This window comes from Echeneis naucrates, chromosome 17 (assembly GCF_900963305.1).
Source record: "Echeneis naucrates chromosome 17, fEcheNa1.1, whole genome shotgun sequence".
Taxonomy (NCBI): domain Eukaryota; kingdom Metazoa; phylum Chordata; class Actinopteri; order Carangiformes; family Echeneidae; genus Echeneis; species Echeneis naucrates.
Genome location: NC_042527.1, coordinates 14880411 through 14907558, shown reverse-complemented (window position 1 = coordinate 14907558; position 27148 = coordinate 14880411). Strand labels below are relative to the sequence as shown.

General features: G+C 42.5%; 1 protein-coding gene across 3 annotated transcripts in view; it reads right to left on the bottom strand.

The window, feature by feature from the left end:
• Positions 1 to 202: 202 nt before the first annotated feature.
• mib1 (MIB E3 ubiquitin protein ligase 1) overlaps positions 203 to 27148 on the bottom strand; it is a 48855-nt gene continuing 21909 nt past the window's right edge. The window contains exons 13-22 of one of the 3 annotated variants that reach the window (XM_029524911.1): positions 10092 to 10224; positions 8977 to 9063; positions 8303 to 8461; positions 6442 to 6623; positions 5855 to 6044; positions 5679 to 5757; positions 5441 to 5572; positions 3902 to 3973; positions 3049 to 3149; positions 203 to 2441 (exon numbers count right to left, since the gene is read on the bottom strand). In XM_029524911.1, the coding sequence (XP_029380771.1) occupies positions 2301 to 2441; positions 3049 to 3149; positions 3902 to 3973; positions 5441 to 5572; positions 5679 to 5757; positions 5855 to 6044; positions 6442 to 6623; positions 8303 to 8461; positions 8977 to 9063; positions 10092 to 10224 (1276 nt within the window). In that variant the 3' untranslated portion in view covers positions 203 to 2300. The remainder of the gene's footprint in view (positions 2442 to 3048; positions 3150 to 3901; positions 3974 to 5440; positions 5573 to 5678; positions 5758 to 5854; positions 6045 to 6441; positions 6624 to 8302; positions 8462 to 8976; positions 9064 to 10091; positions 10225 to 27148) is intronic. The other 2 variants (XM_029524912.1, XM_029524913.1) reach the window with 2 other exon arrangements.

Here is a 27148-nt window from a genome sequence, read left to right as displayed (position 1 = left end):
GCATTCGCACTTAGCACCACCACCACCCATCTCCGCCACCCCGTCTCCTCTGTAGGGCAGACGCTGCACAGCAGGACTAAAGCAACAAAATGCTAATTTTATGCTTATGAGAAGCCAGCTAGATCTGAGATCAACGTGATAAACAAAACAAAACACAAGCTAATGAACAACAGAAAGTTAGAAAAACAAACAGGGGTTTTAATGTCCCACGATTCATTTAGAACTTTATTTCAGCTATATGGTTGTTTTAAAAGCACTTATTAGCAATACAGACCGAACGGCTTTCATGAAACATGTCGTACTGCATATGTCAAACATTCATGCCAAAGAAAATACTACCGATACATTTCCAACAGGACAATTACAGGTATTGAAAATAAAATACAAAATGGGCTTTTTCATAACCATAACAAGACAACACGACCATAAAGCGTATTAATGCTTCTAGCTTTAAGTGTTATCATGATCGGTGAAAAGAATCAAACTACAAAAAACAAAAAACAAAAAAAAACTTTCAGAGCTAATAAAGAGAAGGAAAAAAAACTAACAAACGAAAAAAAAAAAAAACCCAAATGCTTGTCCCACAGAGTGGCGCAAGCTAGCCACCTTGCTGAGTCTCCACATGGGCAACTGCCTTTAAAAGAGGTAAGGCAAGTTCTGTCTTAGAGAGAGAGAAAAAAAAAAAAAAAAAAATCATTTAGTTTTCCTCTTAATAAAACACTGGTGAAAAGATACCTGACACTTTTGACAACAAAATGTCTGTTTTTCAATTTCACACCAACAAGTTAGGCTTACAGAGAACTATTTCAGAGGAAAACGCTTCTATCTTTCTATCCACAAAGCTACAGCCAATCAAAAGCAAACAAAGAAAACATCACAAATGTATCACAACATTAACATTAAAGCAGAATGTTTCAAGAGATTTTGAGGCTACATATTAGGAAGGCAGTGATACCTATAAACCTTAAACTTTTTTTTGGGCAGCAATACAAAATAATTTATTCTACAATTTCATCTTTAGTTTTCTAATAGATTGTACTTTCTAGCTCCATAAATGTTGATTTTGATGAAAGGAAATACACTTAAATAAAAGAAAAAAAACATAAACAAAACAGTAATACAAGATAGAGAGCACCTTATCCCCGTACAAGTTATTTAACCAGTGGGTTTTTGGAAGCAAATGGCACACAGTCAGTTATGGTAAATTAGCAATGTTCACTGAATTGCACAGTTCTTCTCAGACAATACCACCAAGTCGCAAAACAGATTAACAACAAGTTGTGACAACAGACACAACAGAAATGTTGGCATCACGTGTGTTTGTGTGTACAACAAGCAGGTACAACGACGGCTGATCACTGGACAGAATTTGAACGGGTTTGTGTGTTTGTCTCGAAACTGACTTGAAGCCAAAAGGTTGTTGTAACCCCGCCGTCGTTCTCAGTTCAGCTCGGTAAACAAAGAGCGGGGTGTGGTGTGCTACCTGGCAGTCAGACTACTCTAACTGTGTTTAATCACTGACCTAACGTGGACTTCCAAAGTAAGTGTGGAAAGGAGATTTTACCCTGACTCAGCTTTTCTAGTGCAAAACTGCCAACATCTGGCGTTCAAATGTGAGAACAGTCAATACAGGCAGTGTGTCACGACAGCCGACCTCACAGATGTGAAGCTAAAAACACTCACTGAACCTTGAAATGGTGCACACGGTCATGTTTCACACACTTACCATACTGTAATGAAAATCCACATCAAGCGCTTCCAATGCCAAAAACACTTGCATAAAGATTTACAAATACAATAAAAGTGGACTGGAACAGCTGCATGAGAACTTTACACCAAGTTTACACCTTCTCTATGCTCAGACCTCCTCCAGGGTGAAATCCAGTTGTGGGAATGACCCCTTAAGCTCTGTGGTACCACCACAGACTACAAGAGAGAAAAGAAATTTCCTTTCCCATATAAAGTAAGAGCACAAAATAGGATGAGAAGGGATTTTGAAAAATAGGGACACAATGTGGGGGAAAAAGAAGATGTCCTTTCTGACTTCATTTAGGAGACATGGTGACAAAGCAGCAGAAATGAGATAAGTCAACAAATATTTTCCTTGTTTTGTAAAAGAAATTCCAGGTGAACAAAGTCAGAATATCAAGAGAGCATTTGTTGTGTAAAATAAGACATTTGAGGACACCCTTTGACTGACTGACTTGAATGCTGTGAGAATGGTTCAGCAGCAGCAGCTGGTATAGGTGTGGTGTTGTGGGTGTGAACTTTGAGAGGAGCAAGAGAGTCTATGTGGTGATCTAGTACAGGAGGATGCGCCGCTCAATGGCCTTGCGGCAGATGGGGCACTCACTCATTCGGTCCCCGCACAGCTGACAGGTGCCATGGCCACACATGAAGATCATGTTCTTCAGTCGGTCAAGACAAACTGGACACATGGTCTGTGTACCGCAGAAAGATTAGAATCAATGTTTGTTTTGTTGCGATAAAGTTGTGAAAAAAAAAAGAAAGAAAGAAAGGAGGAAAAAAAAAAAAATCTCAGAAAACCGCAACTCAATTATTTTAATTTATAAAATAATCCTGTTGGTGCGAGTTTCAGGAATCACTTTATAAACCACAAAATGTCTATGAATATTAGAAGATCTAAATATTTCTTTGGTTTTTAAGATCTGAAACCAAGCAAAGCAAAACACGAAGTGTCAAAATGGCAAACACTAATATTAGTAGACTATACACATATGGTTAGCAACCCTATTAATCACTATTGTTGTAGTTGCAGCTTTACATTTGAATCATTACACTAATATAATGTTTATATATAATGTTTCCTGGTGCACAGTGCTCGCCATGAAGCGTTCAGGTAAATCATATGTTAGTATATGTTTTACTGTTTCGTTGGATATGCAGTATGTGTATTATCTTTTCACCCCCAACATACCCCATAAATTGAAGCACTCGGATCTCAACACTACACAGATGATTAATTTCATATTGACTGCACCTCATACTCTCTGGTTTCTGTCCTTCAGCACTGAAGTTTGCACTTACCTGCTCCTTGATGTCTTGGAGCTGTTGCTGTAGCTTCTGCACGTCAGCGTTGACGTTGGTGTTGTCCTTGTCTCTCTGCAGGGCTGGGATGTTTCCACTGGCTGTTGAACGTAACAGAACAACACAAAGAGAAGTTGAGGAGGAAAAGAGGCTGATTTCCATTACCAGCCTGGGGACTAAACAAATTCACAGTTTGCACCAGTGGCCACATCAAACTTCACCTCCTCATGATGATAAACTATATGGCCAATAAAACCAAAATGCAGCCAAACCAAAACTGCCATTGTGAAATTAGCTGAGAGCTTGATTATATTCAGAACATGAGCACTGTAAACACAGCAAAGATAACAAACGCATGCAGTCAGTAATTTATGATGTTTGGCAGATCAAACTCAGGCTGTAGCAATATAAGTTGGCATAGCTGTCAGTTTTAAATGACTTGATTTCCGAAATGCATACTTTGTAAATGTCGAGATTATAAAATCTGGCAAAGGACAAAACATCATGCAGTGTTTCTGGCAATGTACAATCCAGTGGATGCGAGCATATAGTGAAACTGCTTGGATGTATTATTTGAGCACTCAACAAGAATTAGTTGGACTGAGGCCCTGTTGGCGACTCCATTCCAGATTGGCAAACATTTGCCTGAAATAGTCATCACGAGTCTGATTATTGGCATATGGATCATCTACAGTTTAGAGTTTGTGTATAAGTGAAAGAGAAAGGGATGGGAGGCGGGATGGGAGGCGGGATTGGGGGTGGGGGACGCGGGGGTAAGGGCCAGGGCAGCACTGTGGGGAGCTCTTTAAAAACAAGGCTCTGATAACGGACGGGATCATGGAGGTATACTTACACCAACTTAGTGCCAGATTTTTGGGCTGGAGAAGATCCTGCGATCCCCCTGCCATATTGTTAGAGCTCCCTGCTGGGAATAACCAGTCACATTGTTATAGCAGGAGTCGTCACCAGCTCAACAGTTGGCCAAAACTATTCACTACAGCCTCTAAGGGAGGCTCACAGAAAAAATTTAAAGAGGAAGCTAGAAAGTTGAAAGAGTGATCAGGGAAAAAAAGGGAAATAGTAACTTCTGTATAGGGTTGATAGTTCAAATGCATAGCAGTAAGTGATTCTGTCTCTGTCTGTAGAAGCGAAGTAAAGGCTTCTGGCTCATCACCTACTTCATAGAAAAGGTCTGAAGAGGTCCAGAAACACTTAAGTACACAGAACATTATTGTCAGACCAATGCGTTTTGGCCTCTAGCTTTCATCAGGGACAGACTGTTATTCAGTGAGGCTTGAGTTTTGACCTCTTTATTCCTTTTCTTTCTACCATTAGCCAGTGCTTGAGCACGAGTCTAATGTCTGCGCCCACCAGGTCAGAGATCCATTATAAAACCAAGTACCAAAATTGAGATGCAGGGAGCTGAAATAATCAAAGTCAAAGCTAAGTTTGTGCTTGCTTTTGTAGAAAACATGAGCTTTGAGTGTTACTGGGATGCTGCCCTTTGCATGAGTGTCTGCATGTGTTTGATTTTGCACGCCTGGTTGTGACTGTGTGCAAGATCTGCATGCCAATAAAAACCAATAACGTGGAGAAATGCAAAATGAATAATAAAGGGGTAAACATGAAGTTAGTGAACTTACAACAGTTTCCCTTTTAACTCAACATAAAATGTGAAAACATGATAGAAGTAACCACTGGTGAGATAGACCACTGAAATAAAGATGTGGAAAATAAAACTGTTTCAGTTGGAGACAGGAAGAAAGATTGTGAAACCAAAAATGAATAATATATGTACACTACATTACTTCATGAATGATTGGACAGTTACATATGACAAGTCATGTTTTGGGTAAAACTAACAGACATTCAGAAATTCAAAATCTGAGCATTTACAGATTCATGTAGTTATTAATATGCATATACTATACCACCAGTTGATTCTAATTCAATTAGTCAAACGTTTAGAGTCCACATAAATGTTGCCGTGTTGGATTATTTAGAGTGGCTTTGAGATCCTCTTAGTAAAAATGTATTAAATTTGAAAGACAAAATTGTTTCTGCTTAGAAATGGAATTTCAGATAGGGAGCTAAACATTAGTGGGGTCACTGTTCACTACAGCCACTATCTTGAACAGCAATTTTAAACAGCAAAAGTTTAAAAAGTAAAGTCGACTGACAAATTTCAATTTGCGTAACATGTCAGCTATTATGAAAAGACAATCAAACAACTTATCTGTGATGCAAACATAAGAATAAAGCAAAGCAAAGCAAAAGAAAAAAAGAGCTAAACAAAATATTTTGAAAAGAGGAAAAGAAAAAAGAAAAAGAAAGAAAGTAAACTAAAAGTAAAGGGGATAATTAAAAGGGAACGTGTGGAAGATTCACTCACTAATGTCATCATCATCATCATCATCAGCGGCATCATCCTCCATACCTTTCCCTCCACAGCAAAGAACGAAAGGAGTGCGGCGTTCCACCACAGCCCGGCACTGTACGCACTTCTTCATAAGACTGGCACAGTCTGGTGGGAGAGGAAACACATATTGGGTCAGACCTGATCCATCAATAGAGCAAGTTCATCCGCTAGCGACAGGTGCCAAAGTTAAAGTTTATGATGTGTAACTTACTCTCACAAGCGCACATGTGACCACAGGGCTGAAACAACACGGCTGCCTTTTTGTCAGAGCACACTACGCACTCCTCAATCTGTGGGATATCAAAAGACAAGAAAAGGAAATAAAAGAGCCTACGCAATTCTTGTCATTGATTTCTGGATAAAAGAGATAGGAGTAGAGTCTGATACCTTGGTTCTTGACTGGACTTGATCCTTGCAGATGAGACACTTCTTGACACGTGGCGAGCAGAGGGAGCAGGTGGCAATATGTCCGCAAGGTCCGAACAGAGTATCTCTCTTCATGTCTGAACACACCATGCATTCCTCTAGTGACTCAATGTTGCTGTTCATAGATGGGCTTCGGGTGCCGACCTGGCCACTGGAAAGTTGAGAATAAAATCGGTGCGTGAGAAGAGCAAGAGAAGCTGACAGAGATCAAAGAAAATAGGAAGAGACAAGGAAGCAAAAAAACAAAAGGAGAAGACAAGAAAAGGATCCAAAGCCTTACTGAAAACCTTTTCACGATTAAATAATAATGCAATGTAAGAAAAATAAGTGAAAGACTTCACACTTATATTTTCACTTTTGATTTTTCAATTATTACGCTATATAAGCAGGTGTTAGTTTATCTAAAGGTGAGCGTCTCTTGGCAGTAGCTTCATATTTACCCAACATACATGAGAGTGGTATTGATCTTCTTACCTAAACCTTGGCAAGAAGGCAAGTAAAAATATTTCACAAAATGCCAAACTATTCCTTTCAGGTATCTTGTTTACCTGCTCTTTTCTTTGTGACATTTGGCAAGAGCTTTGCAGAGGCTTGGGTCAGGACAAAGGTCTAGAGGAGACTGGCCCTTCTTGTTTCGAATGGTCAAGTCGGCTCCATTAGCTGCCAGGAAACAGGCAATGGATGCTGCGCTCTTCTTCTCCGCCCCTTGGGTGCCCAAGCCCATGATTAACTGAGACACAGAGAGTAGGAAGAATGAGGAATCCTGGTTTCAATTCAAATGAAAGTTATCAAAGTACTATCACATCACCCCTAATTAGCCAATCAAAGACATCCCTGAAGATGGCTGATAGGCAGTGCAAACCCTTCACCCCCCCCCCCCCCCCAACTCCCATTAACTGTCCCATTTCTCTCCCTCCTGAAGCTCATCACCTCACTTGGTATACCCCCCCCCCCCCAGCCAAGCAATTTGGACCTTCCATGTCTGATTGTCTTCAAGCAGTAGCTTTTACATCTCTGCTGATGGAGCCATCGGGCCGACTAATTCAATTCTCATCTGGGGGGGGGGGCTCTTCTGTGGGACCCTACTGCACAAATCTCAATTAGGCTGACTGTCTGTCTGTTCTGCTGCTCTGCGGGTGTATAGGGGGATGAAGGAGAAAAAAAAAAGTGGGAGGGAGAAGGTGACAGGTACGGTAAGCCTGTCGCTGCAGCTAGGCACTCTAGCTTTAAGCACAGCCCAGTGGGGATTAGTGATGTGGTGTTAACACGGAAATGGTTCAGGTCTGACATGTTGGCCTCTACAGAGGGATGAACTCATTCTGGATGGTCAGGAGCTGGCAGTGGGCTGGTTGACTGCTCCCTCCTCACATCAGTGCTGCTGTCTGAATAATGAGACTGAGCCTCAGACTGGGCTGTCCAGCGATGCAGGTGACGGGCGACTGAAAAGCTCTGAGTTTCCTGTCTAAGAGTGATCCGTCTTAATTTTTCATGCACCAGCCAATGAACCACACACTGATCTTCATACAGGTGTGTACATAGATCCAGCAGAACATAGCCACAAGACATGTCTATTAATCATAATCTACTGTAATCACACATGCAGAAGACAAGAACGCACAATTACACTTCTATCTCATTACTGGTAGTTTTGTTTAACAGGTGTAATTGGTCAAACCAACTTATGCTTGCTGTCAGTGAAGTGCACTGACTTCACATTGTCAGTTCCGCCATGGTTTTCAGAAAATCACTACAACAGTCACGACTGTAATGACCTCTAGCTACCCAAACCACAATTTAATTCTTCTGCCTTAAAAACACTGAAAAATCTCCATTGAAATGTTATAGCAAGTTGCAACAGGTTCATTATTCTGCTTGACACAGCATGAACTGCATAAATTGTTCCCAGGTCTGTGCATCATCTTTGCAATTCAATAGTATCCTGTCTTGGGGGTTCTCCAGCTTTCCACCCAGTTTATGCTGGCTAAGACCATAATGAACATAATGAAGAAAAAGCAGGTATAAAATATGGCAGAGAGGAATGACATTTTAAAGAGCCACGAGTGATGGCTGATGGTCTGTCAAATTTGGCTTAATGTGCTTTGGTTGTCAGCTTTCTGCTTCTAACTAGTTATATTTGAGAATATTTAGATGATCACGCTAGCCTATTAAAAAACAGGGAGGCACATTTCCTTATTTTTACAACTGACCTCCAATTGACCTAGAAGGAGCTATAAAATATCATCATCAAGCATTTTTACATCTACGTCTTGAGTGTGCCACTGGAGCCACATGTGAGGCACCGTTTTTACAGTTTGCTGACTTTTTCTTATTGAATCTTGCGGCTGTGAGATTGCACACAAAGTTGTGTTAATGTTTATGTATGAACACGCTAATGCTGTGAAGCCTTACTGTGTTCTTGGAAGGTTCCCAGGGCTCCACTTTGCTGACATCCTGCATATCTTGGAGTTGTCGCAGTTGGGAAAGCGTGTGGTGACGCAGTGCCTCGTGAAGCGGTGTGTCCCCATCCTTGTCTTGCACATCGAGCTTGGCCTCTGCTCGCACCAACAACTGTTAAGAAGTGCATATAAACAGAGTTACCTGGACAGGTGGTCAAACACAAACTTCAGAAATGACCAGAAAACAACTTCAATCTTATACCATGATGTGAATGCCAAAGTGCTGATTTACAAGGCTGCAACTTACAATTAACTGTTTCAAAACTGTAGTCCTGCATTGTAGAGTGCATTTTTTATTAAGTCCACAAGATGGCAACGTGGCTATCTCAATCCAATAGTATTCCAAATGACTTGAACCAAGACAGAGCCTTAGAGAGCATTTTCCCTACACGGCATCAATCTAAACCAGGACCTCATTCAACTGCAGGACATCCAACCGTGTAAATTAAATGCAGGGCTGCACTGACGTTATTCTACTCCCTTTTGTATATAGTCCAGAATGAGGACCTGACAGAGAGATAACTAGAGACAGGAGCTTCAGTTTGTGCTGAGAAGTGAAACGGAAAGAGGAGGAGAACAAATGAGAAAAAGGAGGATAAGGAGAAAAAAAAAAAAAGCCAAACTAACCCGGACAATCTGGGTGTGCTGGCGCTCCACTGCCAGGTGTAATGCTGTCTGCTGGTTGACATTCTGGATGTCTAAACTGGCGTTGCCCTGCAAGATGGAAACAAGATAGAACCATATATTTATAGTTAAAATATGGAAATTTGTAACAACTAACCATAATATGCCATTAGAGATGAGGGACAGATCATACATGTGGACAATAAAGTCAATTACAATTAAATAAAGTTATTTTTCAGCATACGAAAGCTTTGTGGCTTTATGTGCCTCAAACAACCTCTGTCTTCACCCCGCCGACCAACAAAGTATCACCTAGGGGGCTAGAAAAAACACATCCCACAATAACGCTGCATGTGATTGTCATTTCCAATTGCGATTTCCTCAGCTGAGGAGATGTGGAGGGAAGATAAGCATTGTGATCAGCCAGTGTGTGAAATCCCCAAGTAATAAGACTGACTGACTGACTGGCTGGCTGGCTGGCAGAGAATCTGCAGTGCACCTTGTAGTGTGGTGCAATTTCTGAATAGAAAGCTGAGCCATCACTGCAAACCAGCCCATTGCAGGGACTTGGGAAAAAGGCCGTCCCCGCTGAAAGGTAGCTTGCACAGCAAACGTACATGCGTTGGAATGCTGCAGCAACACTGCTGCCTTGCACCATATCCTAATTAGCCCAGTTCCTGCTTGGTCAGGTGACTTTTGCCGTAAACTCCTGCACGTGCTAGTCTTCAAGGAGCTAAGACTGCATTCTCAGAGGGAAAAAGAGTACAAACCTATGATTGCAAGAAGAAGAGGATATGACGGCCAGGCAGCACTAAAGATTACCTCTAGAGGCCCTGTGAACTGTATGGATTCAATAAAGAAAGGCAGTTATAGCTGTTTCAACCGGCCTACAGCTTTCTGGCTGCAGGGAGTGCAGTGGAAGCTGCTCTCAATGGTTTGTGGTGAGAGAAAGCAGAAATGCAGGCTAAAACTGAAACAGCTATGCTTTGGACGAATATATGAAAGCATTCAGAGTCTCTTACAAAGCATATAAATAACTTAATTTGTTGTCACTTTCAGCACTAATGAATGCAACAATTTTGCTATTTGTTTGTGTGTGAGCTTTGCTATGTTGTTACCTGGTGTACCAACAGCTCAGCCACCTCCACATGGTTGTTGAGGGCAGCCAGGTGCAGTGCTGTGTAACCGTCATCCTTTTTCTCATCCACGATCCAAGGCCTTGGCAGTTTGGATAGCAACACACGCATGGCACTGCACAGAAAGGAAGGAGGGAGAGAAGTGAGTGAGCGGAGTCTGGCACTGCACACGTCAGAAGAAGTCAAGGAAATGCTGTTAAACTGGAAAAAGAAACCCTAACTAAAATAAATAAATATATAAATATATATATATACATATTTAAACACCTGTGAATGAATGCTTTATGCACTACAAGTTATTGTGGGGTCACACCTAAGCTGTCCAAAGCAAACATGCCTCTGTTTCTGTACTCCTGATACACAACATATTCCAATGCACATTTTTCCTTTCTACAGCAGAGCAGATCCCATTTTCACACATGGGGACAAGAATACTAAATCAACTTAGGGAGGAGTAGCTTTTCCAAGCAGAGTGTTATTTATTTTATCAAGCTTTGAGATGTACAAGGTATCTGTCCCTATACCTCATCAGTTAAAAAGGGAAGCCACTTTTCCCTTGATGATGCGCAAAAGTGCCTTTCATTGGGAGGAAAATGGTAATTACATGAGATTTAGCTGCATTCATTCAGGTCTTCTCCTGGGGAAGAAACAGACAGGGTGGGAAGGGAAAAATCCATTGTTTAAACAGTGCTGTTTAGGAGAAGTGGCCTGGTGTGGTGAAAAGAGCCAACCAGTTCTGTGCAATTGAAGGTCATTTAGAGGGTGTGTGCCATAGAGACAGAGGTGGCTGCAAAGGCAACTGTACAAGGAAAAAAAAAAACAAAAAAAAAAAAAGGGAAATCACAGTGTCACAGTGAGGATAATGAGGGAAGCTGACTGTCACTCCTCACAGTGAAAAAAGACTTCTGAGTTACTATGAAAAAGAAACCGCAAACATATTTTTGATCCTTATTACCTTGACTGAAATTACAAAGAAATAAATGTGAATTTATATGTTTTACGCTTGTAAAGTCAGCTGGGTTTTGTTACATGGTGGCTTTTGATCAATGTTTCATCCAGTGTTTTTGCCCCCTACATCTATCTCTCAGTGCACTATTTTTTCTCGCTTTAGCTCATTGGCACACACCCAGGGATATAATACATGAGTAAACTGAAATGAAACTCATCCCTATTTTAATCTATGAGCAGTGCATCAGGATATCGAATGAGAAATAAAGACAGCAGACAACCTTTTCTGCAAATACTATGGAAAATGAAACAACACTTAAATGCCTGTTCAGTATCACTGAACTGTTCTTATAGCTCATCTGTAGTTAGGTACACAATGTACCTTCAATAAGCATTAGAGCAGGAACGCTGGAGGGAACACTTCTGGCCTTGATTAACCCTGAATAATCATGCAGGGAATTTCTTTGAACTGCGACAAAAGGAAGCAGCCGATTTTACCCTCACTTTGATATGACTGAATGGCCCTCATTTGTACATTGGAGTATTTATGTAGACAATAGTAAGGTAAATAGAGTTTGAAACCGCTAAGGGGCGAAATGGGCTTTAATACAGAACAGGAAGGCCAAAGTACGTACAATCAAAGAAAATCGTTAACTATTTAGACAAAATAAAGAATGTAGGCTTTCAGACTGAGGATAATGGGGATGACTGGTTCACTGCAGGCTTTCACCAAACCAAGAACATGTCTCCCTCCTTCTGGGGCAATGAAAGAGAGCATCATCAGCACACTCTCTTGAGGCAAGTAGAGAAAGAGAGGCAGAGAGGCAGGGGGGCAGGCAGTCAGCACCTCGGTACGGACAGAGATCCAGGGCTGGTGTACTGCTGCAGTGATGAACAGCGCAGCACACTGATCCCAGGCTCCCTCGCTCTCTCTCTACCTCTCATTGCACAGAGGCTTACGCACATACACCTGCATTGCTTGCAGCCATCTTCAACCACTTAATGCAGAGAAGCACTGCTTAAATGATATAGCAACCACACCCACTTGGCCTAATCTCACATGCACAATGTGTCACCTTTGTTCCCAAGAACCATTTACTGGCATATTGTAGATTTACCATCTCGTGGGGGACTTTTGAGTAATTTCATCCTTTGTACTCCCACTGGGCAGGAATTGAGACTTAAACAAGCAAATTATTCAAGACCTCATCACATCATTCTTGCCTGAAGCTATTACATAAAACTTACTCCCAGTGGTTAAACATAACACTATTTTAGCTTTCTTTGAAAAAGACTGATAGACAATATGAGAATGCAGTTTTTGAAAACTACCAACATTATCAAGGGCATTTGGTGCCACATGAAGCCTTTGTTCTTTTTGTGCCGATGCTGTTCGTTCTATTGGTGCAACATATAACACTGGTGCAAGCTGGATTGGTTCGAAATATCTTCTATATGTACAACTAGCCAATGAAAGCAAGCCTCCTACAGAGGCAGTTTGGCGCCTTCTACTGTCAAAATCAGGCAAAAGAGTGCTGGGCAGGTGAGAGCTGGTGTAGAGAACCCCTCCAATAGAAGTCAAGATTGACAGGCTCCCTGCCATGCTGGGCAAAATGGGTGGACATTAATATTAATGCCCCATACTGGCATTGCTGCATTGCAGTTAAGTTATTTGCTGTAAAGGCACAAAAAAGAAAGTGAATTAAGAATGAAGAAATAAATCCTAGATGTTTTTTCCCCCTTTCTTTTTTTTTCCTCTTTTATCTCCTGAGAAAGCGATGCTGGCGGTGACTGTGAGGGGTTTTGGAGGAACTGCTCCATGAGGTGGGATGTTGAGCAGGAGGGAGGTGGAAGAAGAGCCCGAGTTTGGCCAGCTTAAGCTGCAGACCTTTCGCTGAGCATAAGGTGCTGTAAACTCCCAGGTCATCTGGGAGTTTGGATTTGGACAGCTACATAGCTCCTATGAGAAGGAAACATATTTCCAGAGTGTTGAGGATTTCCTGATGACAGCTGAACCTTAAAACCAATAAAATGGTCGGTGTGCAGCTGATGAAGGAGAATGGTGGAGGAGAGCACGAGAAGGGGAGATGTGATGGAACTGGGTCACCCTGTGAGAGATCTCAAGAGTCCCTCAGGAGAGCTACACCAGGTCCTGTTGTCTTGGGCTGCAATTTGTCATTGACTAGGACGCTTTCTGATGTCCTCAGCTCTGTGTGTGTTGGCGTTTGTCATTGTTTGTAAGACGGTGAACTAAATGTGCGTGCGCATAAGTGTTTGTGTGTGAGTGCAGGGGTCGACAGGGCCCTTCTGCTGCCCTCGCCTGGCTGACAGCCATCTGTGTGGTGGTCAGTCGCCGCTATTACAACAGGAAGTGAGAGTCGGGGGACAGTAACTTGGATAGGGCAGGGCAAAACGGGAACAGTCAACATCCAGCCTGAGATTAATGGCTGCACACAAACATATGGTTACTCTGATGTAGGAGACGTGTTTGGCATACCATCAGCCATTAACTAAGGCTTCAAGCATGAGATCCAAATTCTGTATCAGAAAATTTATCACCAAAAGGTCCCACCTGCCTTGGTAAAATAAAAGTCTTTCTAAGTGAAACTGACAATGATCAACATTACTACTGTGAATGTTGATATGGTCAAATCAGAGCTCTCATTACAAATACTCTAAATTGAATTCCTGACATTGCAAAGACAGCCCAAGGTCATATACTAGTTTTAACTTGAGCTGTCAACTGTGTTTGCAGTCTTCCATAGATAAATGGTGTTGATAAACTTTTTTCTACAAAATTTTCAGGGTTTATTTGTTTAATTTAAAAAAATACTTGGATAAGAAGTCCAAAAAGTGGATGGATGATTAAATTCTGGTACTTAGCATTCAATTAAATATCAACAAACCACCTCTATGACAACCAAACAAATTGTATCTGCTAACGAAGACCATTTGATGAATTTAGGCCTTCATAAAAAAGCTACTGGGCTATTCGTTGAAATTCTCTTGTCAAAAACATCTTTAGTTGTCTTTGCCTTTGTCAAACTGAGTCTGTCACATGAGTTTTGTCGTTACATTCCTTCCACCAAACTGGCAGTATTTTCTTCCTTAATGCTGAGTCCTTATTGGCGCAGCCTTCCAGATGTTATAGCTTTGGACGACACATGAGGTGTCAGCTCATTTGAGACAAGATCAATACCTTTGGATCCTTTGAAATAGTGAATCCTGTTTCCAACATATCATTCATTAATGCAGCACACAAACTCCAAATGAATGTCCCCCCCGCAGTCCCCCTCACACACTCCCTTTTCACTTAGGGCAGGGAGGTGTTCTTCATCATGTGTGAGAGGTTTAGAAGGCACAGAGTACCTAACTCAGGGCCAGCTGTGGGAGGGTTAGAGTCATAAAACTGTTCATAGTTTCACTGATCTTAAAATATGATGCTATGACCAGGACTGATGGCTCTCATATTGCCTTAGTATATGAAAATAAAGCAACACAACCTCAGCACAGAAACAGGTAAACTTAATCAAATCCAATGCTGTCACTAAAACAACACATTTTCCACAGTGAAAATTACTTTAAGATGTGCATCTCCTGATGTAAATTGGTTGAAATTCAGATCCTTCCATTTTCACTGTGGCCATCGCTCCACCTCTAGAAGCAATTGGTCACCGGTTCACTTAGGCAGGGGCCGTCCCCCAGCTGCTAGCTGCCCTGCCATGGATAGAGTAAATAAACATAGGTAGCATCCAGGCCAGCAGTGCAGCAGAGAGCTGAGGACAAGAACCTAACTGGCTCTGCTCGATAAAAAAGGCTTTCATTACCATGCCGTGAGGAGAATAATTTCCCCTACAATGTGACCTTCCCCTGCTCGCCTGTACCTGAGGCCCCTGAGTGAGCATGCTTTTATTAAGGACTATTTGCATAAATCGGGAAGGGAAAGACAGGAAGGGGGTGCATTTCTATGATGTTTTGGGTATCACTAAGCAATTACTGGTGGCTTGAAGGTTGTTTAGAAGATGCCAGGTGCATTTTGAAACATTCTCAGGTATAGTTGTCTGTCCATTTGGGAAGTAGGCGAACCTATAAAGGCTTAGCTCTAATTAGCCTTAAATCACCCGGTATTATGGGGTGTCCTGATTCATAGCAATTTATGAAGAAGGAGGCAGCAAGACAGTCAGAGAAGCCCAATGGCGCGTTAATGTCCCATTGGTTCGAGATGACCCAATTATTTTCCCATGCTACTCTTCCTTTGCACTTTATTCTCCTCAGTACCTTGAAAGTCTCATTCTCATTTCTGTACCAGCCATAATAGCTGTAATATACATCTTTTACTCAAAAGTGAGAAATGACATAAAAGAGGAAGCAAGGACATGTAAATTATATTAGAATAAAGAGACACCTAAATCAAGCTTACGTTAGAGAAGGATTGCTCAATAGCACTATTACCTATAAAACAACCATGTAATTATGATAAATCACTTTTCACGCTGGCCTGGACCATGACATGATATGTTCCACACTAGTTTTCGGTCTAATACAAATGTGAACCCGCTCTATGAAAAGGACATGAAACTGACTTGACGGAGTGAGAACACTTTGACATTGTGCAAATAACCAACCTTAAATGTGACAAAACCACATGACAGGTTTTAGTAATAACATTTTGAACGGTTGACTTGACGGAGGATAGAGTGCACAAACCAAAGTGTGGAAAATGAAAACTGGAGCTCACATCACTTGGTGGCCAGCGACACAAACAGACTAGACTATGCTGTCACCAGAGCATACAAACTGACTGGCCTCTCGACAATTATTACAGTCATTGCTTCTCAAACAAGCTGCTAACAGGGCAAAGAAAATCATCTTTGACCCCTGCACCCTGCTCATCTCTTTTCGACAAACAGCCCCTCTGGTAGATCTTACAGATCAGAGTCCCTTCATACAGCCTGCGCCCAATATAGTTTTTCTCCACCTGTAATGCAGAAATTAAAGTGATGACATGAAACTCACAGGTCAGTGTGTATGTCCTTTGACATAAAATATACTCCTGATGCTTACTATGTAATTTTTTTTTTTTTTTTTTTATTATTATAACATATCTGTGTTCGACATGCTGTAGTTTATCACAATTGAGGCTTTTGCAAATAATTAGATTTCAGGGCCCCTGTAACTATTACCCTCCACATCAAACACTACATCACTGGGAGCAACTCCTCTACCGAAGTCATAAGCTATAGCATATTTACCTTTGTGCAATTATACAACCCACTGAATATGATGTCAATAACCTCTGATCTATGACATTAATGTGATTGATTGGCTTTTTCCATTGAGACTGAAATACTGGCCATATTTTGAGTGTTCTTTTATATTCAGATTCGAGCTAAACTGTACTTTTTCTCCTGACCAATGGAATTAACTGCAGTTATGTATATAGCAGTAAACAGAGCCCAAGGATTGACTGTCGACTTTTCACAGTGTTGGAGAATTCCGCCACTCTGAAGGTCCTTCGATCGACGGCCACTCAAGAAGCCTGCCGCGCTGTCACCAAATGGGCAGACAGTCGGAGAGATTTCTGTGATCTACGGTCACACTGCAAATCTAACACTTTAAATCACCACTCACTCCCCAGCCTGCCTCCCACCTTTCTGCCCCCACAAACACATTGCGCTCACCCTCACACTCCGTCCTAAACATTAATTTTTGTACGTGGTAACATACGGCGGGTCCCATTACACACAGAAAACAAGCAGTAATAGTATCACCCTTCACAGAGTAGGGAAAAAATGAAGACAACACATCATCAGATGCACCGCCACAGTAATTGGCAGACCAGATCCAAAGTGACACAAACAAGCTGCTATATTGCAGTGGTTGAGTCTGACTTTGTTGGCAGTGCACTTATAGGCACATATGCAGAGGAGGAAGCTGTGGCTGAAAGAGCAATTTGGTAATTAAAATCCATTGTTTGCAGTGGAAAATAATGGGGATCAAAGGGCCTTGTATCAGCTACTGCCTCCTCTAAGCACCGAGACAACAGGCCATATGCCCCAGAGCACAAAAAGTGTCTAACAGCCAACTTGTTAGTGGTGAAGGAAAAGAGCTTGTATGAATGTACTGTACATTACACAGATAAGGCTCCATGGAAGCTTGAATGTATTCCACACGGAGCCATGATTCTACAGATAGTACAATGAAGGTTTTCTTCAGCAATTTTCCATGTAAACTAGTCTGCCTAATCCCAATAATGTAATGGCTTTTTACAGAGCAAGTGCTTCACCAACATTGATTTTCCTCAGTATTCTTTGCATGTTGGTATACAAGAATCCGCAGACACTCACGCATGAGCACGCCATCAGACACCAACACAAATGTGTATCCTCTCTGACCTGCCATAACGCATTGACGTGGGAGCCTTTGACTTGGATGTCCGTACAGGTTACCAGGGTAACATGGCTTGCATTATTCAGCAGCTTCGCTTGGTTTGGATGTGAACGTCAGCATGAATGTGTCCCTCAGAGTACATTAAGGTACTAATATCCCTTCTGGTGACAAAAATTGTAGATGAATGGACACACGACAATGAGCATGGGCTCTGCCCACATTAGAATGTGTATACCAGTTTAATCTGAAGTTGCCCTGCTCTGTCGCCTTTTGACATTATTCAAAAAGGATAAGATATTTTTACAAATTCAAAACTGCTGAATCATCTGGTGTGTAACTAGATATTTTTAAATGATTTTGTCACTCTATTAAAAATGTATTCAACTACTGGAAATGTAAAGTCACATATTTCCATTCTGTAAAGACTGATTGCGCTACAATCTCATTTGGTATAAAGTAGGAAAAGGCAGAGTGATGTGTTGTCTTGACTTTTGTATTGAGTGAAAAGCCATATTCAATATATTGTGAGATTTGTTATCAGGTTTTAAATGCGTTCACTCAGCTAAGAAATATACAACATTCTTCTCGGTCTTACGTGGGGAGGAAAAAAAAAAGAAAAAAAAAAGAAGAAACAACCATACTGTAATCTGTTAAAGTGCCATAAACATCCCAAATAAAATATATTACTTATTCCAGTACATCCAGTAAATAGATAAACTACATTTGTTTTTAAATAGAAGGAGAAAATATTAAAGATGTCTGACAGCTGTGGTGTACAAATACATCACCTTGCTCTGTCATATTTATTACCTGCATTGCTGAGGCACTTAAAGTGCCACAAATAAATCCTGGTCTTTCTAGGTTTGGCAAGTGGGAGAAAAACCTACTATCAGTGCATATGGCGGCTTCACAATGCAAGCTTTTCTTTTAGCATGCTATAGTCACTTTCCCAAAAGCTCTTTATGTCCTTGAGTCCCTCCAGCAAGGGATGCACCCCTCCCTCATGTTCCCGCCATGCATCCGTCCCTTGATCCCTCGTTTCTTCTTTTTTCCCTCTATCCATCCATCCTTGCCTCCCTCTGCTACCCCCACCCTCCCTCCTCCCAACATGTGCTATAGCAACATTGCAGCCGGGACTCAATATTTCAGCATGCCACAGGACAGAGAGAGCATTACAACATGGCTGAGCTTATCTATTGGCTCAGAGCCACTGTTGGCCCAGCCCTAGGAGGAAGTGTGGGCGTTCTGATTGGCCACAAGGGGATTGGGGTTTGTATCAGCTTGTCCTCTGGCTGATCTGTTGGACTGGTCCCAGCGAATAGAGGGCCGGACATTGGGAGGGATTCTAGGATTGGGGAACTTTTCAATTAAATCACAGCGCATGCTGCAGCAAACTGGTACACTGGCACAATGAATGAATCTGCTACTGTGCTATGTCTTTAATGAGTTCACTCATCAGTTAGCACTGTAAGTACAATAAGCTAAAGCAGCACAGTGCAGAATCTAATTGAACAACTCAGAATGATATTACCAAATAATACTAAGGAGTCATGTGATCACAAAAATAAACCAGTGGGATAAATCTCTCCAGCCTAAGTAAAGGACGTTATAACAACGGTACAATATAAAGATATTACCTCCCATAGTGGACTACAGGAAGTCGCTAAGTGCAGTTCATCTGAATTCCAAAGGTTACTGAGACATATCTCGGTGATCACTTATCTTTTAATGAATTACAGCAGAGCACTCATGTATACCATTTCCTCTGACCGAGTTTATCGAGTTTATCTTTCTGCCACCAGGAATTATCATACATTACTCAGTGAACATTAGGAAATCACACACATTGGCTAAAGACATAAAAACTACTAGCCAAAATTACAATAGCTAAGTGATCATTGCTTAGTTTTATGCTATGAAGTCATCATATTATATCATTATATTCTACCATCATATATTGTGTGTGAATGTGTGCATAGTTGTGTATATGCATATGAACATGATGAAAGAGAGGACGACATACATTGTCCTCAGCAGCTACAACACCATCCCTTGTAGCTTTAATCAATTGGTTTTTGCATCTGACTGTTCTAACTGGTGTTAACTTCTGATACATGAGAAAAATGAAAACTAAAATACAAATTCAGGTTCTGTGCACAAGCATGCTGCCGTTTTCTAGAACGGCAGGAAGATAAACAGAGACTGCAAAGCAGTGCTCTCTCTCTCTCTGGATGAGTGTGTGAGTGCACCATGGAGAAAATGGGCTAGCACACACATATGAACCCCTGCAGTGCATAGGTTTGTGCAGTTTGGGAGTCACTTAACGGTAACATGCAGCACCAGTAAGGCACGGTAAAAGATCAGAGGCAGGAGAGGCAGAGGAGCTTTCCCTGCAGTGAGGCTAGAGGGAACAATGGGCTGCTGGATCAGAGCGCTTGACAGCCACTGGCTTCCCCCTCCAGCACCCAGGTAGGCTGGCCCATTCATAAATCACTTTTATTCCTCCAAGTGCTCAACAGCCTCACCTCTTCAAATGATGCACTGTGTAAAGGGATGAGCAGAGAGGGGGTGGTGGGGGAGGAGAGACATGGGGTGCAGGGGGAAGGAGAGGAAAGGGACTGACGAGAGAGATAAAGTAAGCACAGGGAAGAGTCTGGCTGGTGGAAGAAGAGCACGCAGATCCCCACAAACTGAACTCATTAGAAGTAGCTCTAATCCCTCTATGATGTTGACTGGTGGGCAGGCACACAGAAAGGAGGAATTAAGACAAGCTAAAAGACTGACCACGACTTAACCAGAAGGCTTGAAGTTCAAAGAAGAAACAGCGGTGCCGTCACCATCTGAAGTTGACCAGAATTCTACAAACGAAACTTTTCAATCCAAAAGGAGTTGTACTGCTCATTTTCTCACATGGATGAAGTCTTAGTGAGACTGCCCATTTTATGAAAGACCCAAGCATGTATAATGCTTCTAAAAAGATTCCCAATCACTGCTGAATTTCCCATGTTTCACACTTTTACAGCTCTAAATCATAGCGGAAGCAATCAGACATTTTGAAATTAATTTAGAAAAAAGCCTAATTAATTTGAAAGTGAAAACAAATCACAACAAATTAATCTTAATTAAGAACAAATAAAAAAGCTAAGTAATTGATTGTATTCACCTTTCTCAAGTCGATATTTAGTAGAGGCACCTTTAGCAGCAATTACAGCCTCAAATGTTTGTGAATTGCTCTGTGTGGACACCTCCCTCCCCTTCCCAGCCATTCTCATTTCCTAAACTTTACAAGCTCTATTCTATGAGATCCATGAGTAGAAAGCCACTTTAAAGTCCTGCCACAAAATGTTTGATTGCAATCCTTCCAGAGGCCGCTGCAGAAAATCATCATCACAGCATAATGCTGCCACCATTATGCTTGTGGTGTTTCTGCCTGTGCGTGTTGTTTGACTTCAATGAAACACAGCATTCACAGGATGATTAACCAGCAGCGGGCCTTCCACACAGGCTTGAGTGTAATCTCTCATCACACATTGATCGAAAAATTGGGTACTCTCTAGTTTCTCCACATTTTTATAAAGCTTATAAAACTTATATTTATGCCATAATTTAGATCAGATTGAAGAGCGTATTTACCTTATTTCTGTTGGTCTGTGTCAAATCCTCAATGGCCTCAATTCATAATTCTCAAATTACAACAAGAAAAGACTAGCATCAAATATTACAGTTTCTATAAAGGACCTGCGATAAGCTGATGAATGCTAAATTTGCTTTCACCCACATCTCATCCTCTGAACCAAATAAAAAATTGTAAAATTATGTGAACAGTTGATTTTATACCAACCTGTTTTATTAATTTCTCCTCTCATTTGAATGTGAATACATCTTAAGCAGCGCTCATGGGGAGAGACACACATCCCACCCTTCCACCCAATGAAACAATGCACATCCATTAGTAGTGCCTTTTCTTATTGATCGATTAACTGCTCAGCTAAACATTCAGCCCCATGCTATTCATCATGGAGGGAAGATGTAAGCCATGCTGCTGAGTTTCAGGGGCAGATGGGATGTCGGGTTGTAATTGAGATTAAACTGGTGGGTTGGGTAGCTGGAACAGTGAGGGTGGAGACCCACAGAGGGGATTCACAAAACACACAAGGGCATCTTCGATGCAGCCAGTTGGTTAGGGTTCCTGTGGCTTATAATTGAGTAGAGAGTTAACAGTCACCAAGTTCAAATGTGTCTGTACAGTGACTGTCCTTTCTATTTTTATTTAGACACAACATTGAAAACAATTTTAAACAGCATTTAAATGTAGAGCAGTGCTCTAACAGGTGGACATTTACAGTTCCCATTTTGCACAGTTTCAAATCTTCACTTTGATTGGCCATGTAAGGTCAAGTTTTGAGCAGACACATTAGCTGGGAATCCATTTTATCTCGCAAATGGTCAATTCCTCTAACAGCCGTAAAGATAATGTAATCGAAAAGCTATAAATTGCAGTGACAATACATTAATTAAATTGCACAGTTGAATCTATGCAGAATTATCTCCACCGCAAAGGCTTGAGATATAACTGTGACTGAGGGCAGAATAACTGTGAGCTTCTTAAAAGGCTTATCAAATCAACGACCAGAAAAGTGAGCGACATTTTTCTGGCTCATGAAAATTACACTTTGATAAATGTTCATGGTGCATTCAGGGTGTTTGTGAGTTTTCACAGGATCATTCATTATGAGTAAAATGCCACCGTCTGGTTTCCATGTGATTACCTTATTAAAAAGCATATCTGCTGCGCGAAACCATAGGCTTACACATCCTGGGGCATTCTGCGGTTAAAATGCAGGTAAGGTAAGTAAGAGGACTTGTGTGCTGTCATTGAGGTATAAGAGGCGAGAAGAGGAGAGAGTGAAAAAGAGAGGAGGGCACAGAGGACATTGCTTCTGTACAGTATAGATGTGCCCCGTGATGAGACCAACTAATTAAACAGATTCTTCAGTGGCCGCGCCTCGGGAAAGCTTGAAAAAGATACTTGAAAATTAATGAGAACTCAAAAAGGAGAGAAAGCAGCCCAAACTTTTCAGTGCCTTAGAGGTGAGGCTGCCTCTTGTCTCCCTGCATTGCCAGAATTCGCATAAATAAATAAATAAATGAGAAAACACAATAATATTTCCTGCTGTCTAACAACCTCCCTACTTGTCTGAACTACAGATCTAGCTTTACTTTTGCCTCCATTTCTTGAAAATATAGTTATTCCAAGTATAGAGGTGAGCAGACAGAAGCTCTACCATAACCTGTGTGTTCAAGGTCTATTTAAAAAGAAGGAATGACAGATGTGGGTGGGGAGGGGGGGGGGGGGGGGGTCAAAAGGACACAAAGAGTGGGGGCTGGTATCAGAGGAGGTGGTGTTGCTGGTGGTGAAGGATGTAAAGCAGGAGAGGGGGGGATCAAGAATATACAAGTGGAAGCATGAGAGACCACTTTATTTGGAGCTACTAAAAATAGCACAGCAAATGGCAACAGGGGCTAGCTGGCCTAACTCTCCTCTCTCCTTCCAGACCAGTGGAATCGATAGGCAGGGAGCAGTAGGGGAGGCTTCCCGGAGCCTGAAGCCAACAGTTGCTTTGGGGGGGGGGGGGGGGGGGGGGTATGGAAGAAGAGGAGGGGTGAGGCAAGGAGAGAAGAGGAGAAGAGCAGAGTGGAGTGGAGCGAAGCAGGAACTATTTTTTGCACTGCTTGACTAAATATGGTCAGGGAGGTGGTGAGACAAGACACAGGAGCAGCCCGGCAACAGGGGCCTAGGCATGTTTCGCATGCTTGGCTTCCCACAAAGTGCTAACGGTTTAGCTTAGCCTTCACACTTAGTGGCACAAAACTGCTGGCTGGCTGGCCTCTTGTTCCTTATTTGCTGCGGCTGTGTTTGTCCTGTGCTCTCTGCCCTCCCAACTGCAGCAGCATCTCTGCATGATCTCTTCCTAGTAAAAAGGTGACCCCTTGCAGAGCACTTTTAAGAATGCATAAACTGCATATTAAGGATTACAAGCGAGAAGAAAAATCCAAACACCAAAACGATATTGCAATATCCTTCATCTCTTGTCCCTGACAATGGTAATCAAATTTGCATGGAACGCGAGGGACTATTAAAAGTACAGCTGTCTTCTACTGCAGAGGCACTGGCACCTTTTTTTTTTTTTAAAATACCTCTATCACAATTATGCTCTCAAACATTCACTAAACTCCCATTTCTAAGCTGGTGTATAAAGTTCCACTGAATAATAAAAGCGCATTTTAGAGAAAAGCTCTTAGATAAAGCTCTGGGGCTGCGTGTGTGTCGATGGAATAAGAAAAAGGAAGGGTGGGAGGACGGTTGGTATACTTTCTGCCTGCTCCACCGACCAGGGCATCCTCCCAGCTCTCTCCCTCAGAATGCACATGATGGAAAGGAGAGTGCTGCAGAATTTTTTTTTTTTTTTTTTACCCCTCCTTCCCTTCCTCCTCTTTCTCTGCCCCCCCTTTTCCAAATGGCAGCTCTTCATGTCAGCTCTCCATCTTCCTTTTCTAAAAGGTAGGACTTGTGTGGGAATGTGTGGGAATGTGTGCGCATGTGTTGTGTGCATGTGCTGCGTGTGTATGTATGCCCGCTGTCTCTCCTTTCCCCATCCTCCCCTCCCTGACTCTGGCACTCAACCCGCCCGCCACCACCCCTCCTCCCCCCCAATCATAGAAGCTGATTCAGCGAGTCAGGCGTGCACCCGGCACACACGATGGCTGCAGCAGCTGGAGCGCTCTCTAGGTCATTATGGCTCTCTTCACTACGGGAAGAGGAGGAGAGGAGGGGAGGAGCAGCTCAGATAAGAAACTGATCTGACAGGTAATATATGCTCTTCCTTCGCTTTCGGACGGAGTTCACCCCCTGACGGGCCTTGACGTCTCCTGTCCCATCTCTTCTCCCTCTCCTCTTCGGATGCGATCAGTTATTAACCGCATGGTTTGCCTGTGAGTCGCGTAGTCGAAAGGGGGAGTGGAATGTACTGTTCTGCAGCAGCAGCAGCACTGGGACAGAACTTAACCAGAGAACACCTTTGGGCATTTTTTCCTCCTCTTGTTCCCCTTGTCTTAGAAGAAGGGAAGAAATAAAGGCTTTACCAAAAAAAAAAAAATAAATAATAATAATAATAATAATAATAAAAAAAAAAAAAGTAAGGAGAGGAAGAGGATGCAGAAGGAGGTTGAACCGGGGAAAGGGAGGCAGGGGAGTTGCTATGGTCCACATGGATTTTAGCCCTGTTTTTTGCACTCTCCACTATCTCTCTCATCTTGTTCTTTCTCTCTCCCTCCCTCCCTCGTCTTGCTCTCTCTCCCCCTCTCTCTCTCTCGTGTTCCTGGCACTGGCCGGACATGCTGCAGCAGCAGAGCTCTTTGGCTCATTAGGCTTCATGGTTGCAGCCCTGCCGCTATCTAATGACGGACTCGTTAACTCAGACCTGCACTGGTATGGAGCGACATTCCCTTATGCACAATTCGCCCTCTGCATCCAACACCTTCCAAGATGTTTTTTTGTCACCGTGAATAAGGATACTATAATAACTTGGACTTTTAATGTTTTATTTTTTGTTTTTTTATTATCTTTTTCTTTCTTTCTTGGTCTTACCAGACTACTTTTCAATTAAACTGAGGGGCGGGGGAGGTCACTGGCATTCTTAATTGATGAGAGGTAAGTTTGAGGACACGTCGCACTTCTAAACCCAATGCTGCCTGAGTGGGGTGGAAGGATGGAATCTGGTGACCAGAGAGATGACGAAGCATCAGAATAATGAACAGCGGGCAGGTTGGGAGTTCTGAACAGGGGGGAAAAGAGGATTGACAGCACACAGCTGTGAGAAGTGTATTAACACAGATGTGGGGTGGGGGGAAGGTGAGGATGGGTGGGAGGGGATATTGGGCAGCAATGGTTGGCTGTCTAGATGTGTGTCACTGGCTGAACCCAGGGTACTTAGGGTAGTAACCCAGTTTCTTCTCTCTCCCTCTGTAACGGACTGCTATAGGCAGGGCATGCAGGGCACACAGTACTGCAGTACTATTGCCCAAACCAGAACAGACTCAACAACTACTGGACTAATTCGCTGGTTCATGTTCACCAACCTCCAGTCTGTTCTGTCTAGGGAAGGAATTTCACTTCCTCTCTCTCCTATTTGCTCACCCTCTCGGGTGGCTGTGACATTTCCAAAACAGGACGTCACACCTTTACAACTGGGCTCATCCACCTGCCCAACCCTATCTTTGTACTGAGAACAACTGTCACCTCCAGTTCAACCGCCCCTCATTACTATTCCAAATCCTTCCACTGCAAAAACATTGCACCACTTTTCCCATTTATTCAGTTCTCTGCTACCCAGCTCTCCAAACTTAAACCTAAGCTGGTCTCCCTAATCCATTTTTTGATTTACACCCATTGCCTCAACACAGCCTGCTGGCTAGCTTAGCTGGGTTGGAGGCAGTGTGGACTTGTAGAATGTGTTGGTCTGGGGCAAAGATTCATTAGAGGCTTGCTGAATAATTCTCACTACCATGCAAATGGTTATTGATCTGGTCCACCCTGTCTGCACAGCCCAGCTGCCTTTACTGTAAACACAGACAGGTGAGATTTGATCAGAGGAAAGAGGAAGTGAGACAGGATTACCTTAAAAAACTGAGTAAGAAGAAAGAGAGAACAAAGTGAGGAGAGAGAATCAGCGAGGGAGAGAGAGGTGGTTTTGATGGTGGTTGTGGGGGTATAACCAGGACCAATCCACAAGTGCTGAGCGAGCATTAGCGCCTTCATGTGACCTATGGCCTGCCTCTGTGCCTAAAGCCCAAATCCTGCTCACAATAGCTTCCTGTTCCACTTGGATCACCCTCATTTTCAAACATCAGCAACCAATCCAACAAGCAACCGGGGACGTCGCTGACACATGAGAGACGAGCAAGAGAGGGGTACACATTGGTGGGAGTGAGAGGTGGGAAAGGAGAAAGGATACAGATGGTGGGGGTGAAATAAGAGAACGAGATTGCGGTTAGGGAGACTTGCTAAAAGAGCAGTGGGAGGAGAGAAGTGAAAATGTTTAGTATGTCAGCAGGGCCATTCAGCTTATAGGTGCACCTCTGCTCCCAGGACACGGCAAATGATCTTCACACAAGGCGAGGTGCACATAGAGGCACCTCACACCAAGGACTTTCTATCAAGGAGAAACTCTTCTTTGCTGCAGTTTTTCTCTCATCCGTTAGTCTCAACATTTTTCTTGGAAAGGGAAAAAGACCACCTTCTAACAGCTGTAAAACGGGGAGCTGTATTCCTCCCCTCTGTCCTCCTGCTTTCTCCCAGTTGTCTGGAGGACAGTGGGGGTCATTGTAACAGTCGACTATGGTATGGACTGCAAAACTTTTGTTATGTTCAGGGGCGGGGGGACTGGCTGTTCAGCCTTACATGGCAACCAAAGGAAAGCCTTCAGTGTCGAACTGAATTTACACTCAAAGTCACCTTACGGTGCAGATTACCATACTTGGGAGAGAGAACGGTGAGGAAAGATTTTCTGCTCCTAACTTCCTGACCTTGGCAAAAGGTGAGAAAATTTCATACCTAAGATTACCTCCTTGGTGTACATACTTCTTTATGTACCCATATGAACATATGATAGCTATGGAATGTAAAGAAGTATGTATTCTTG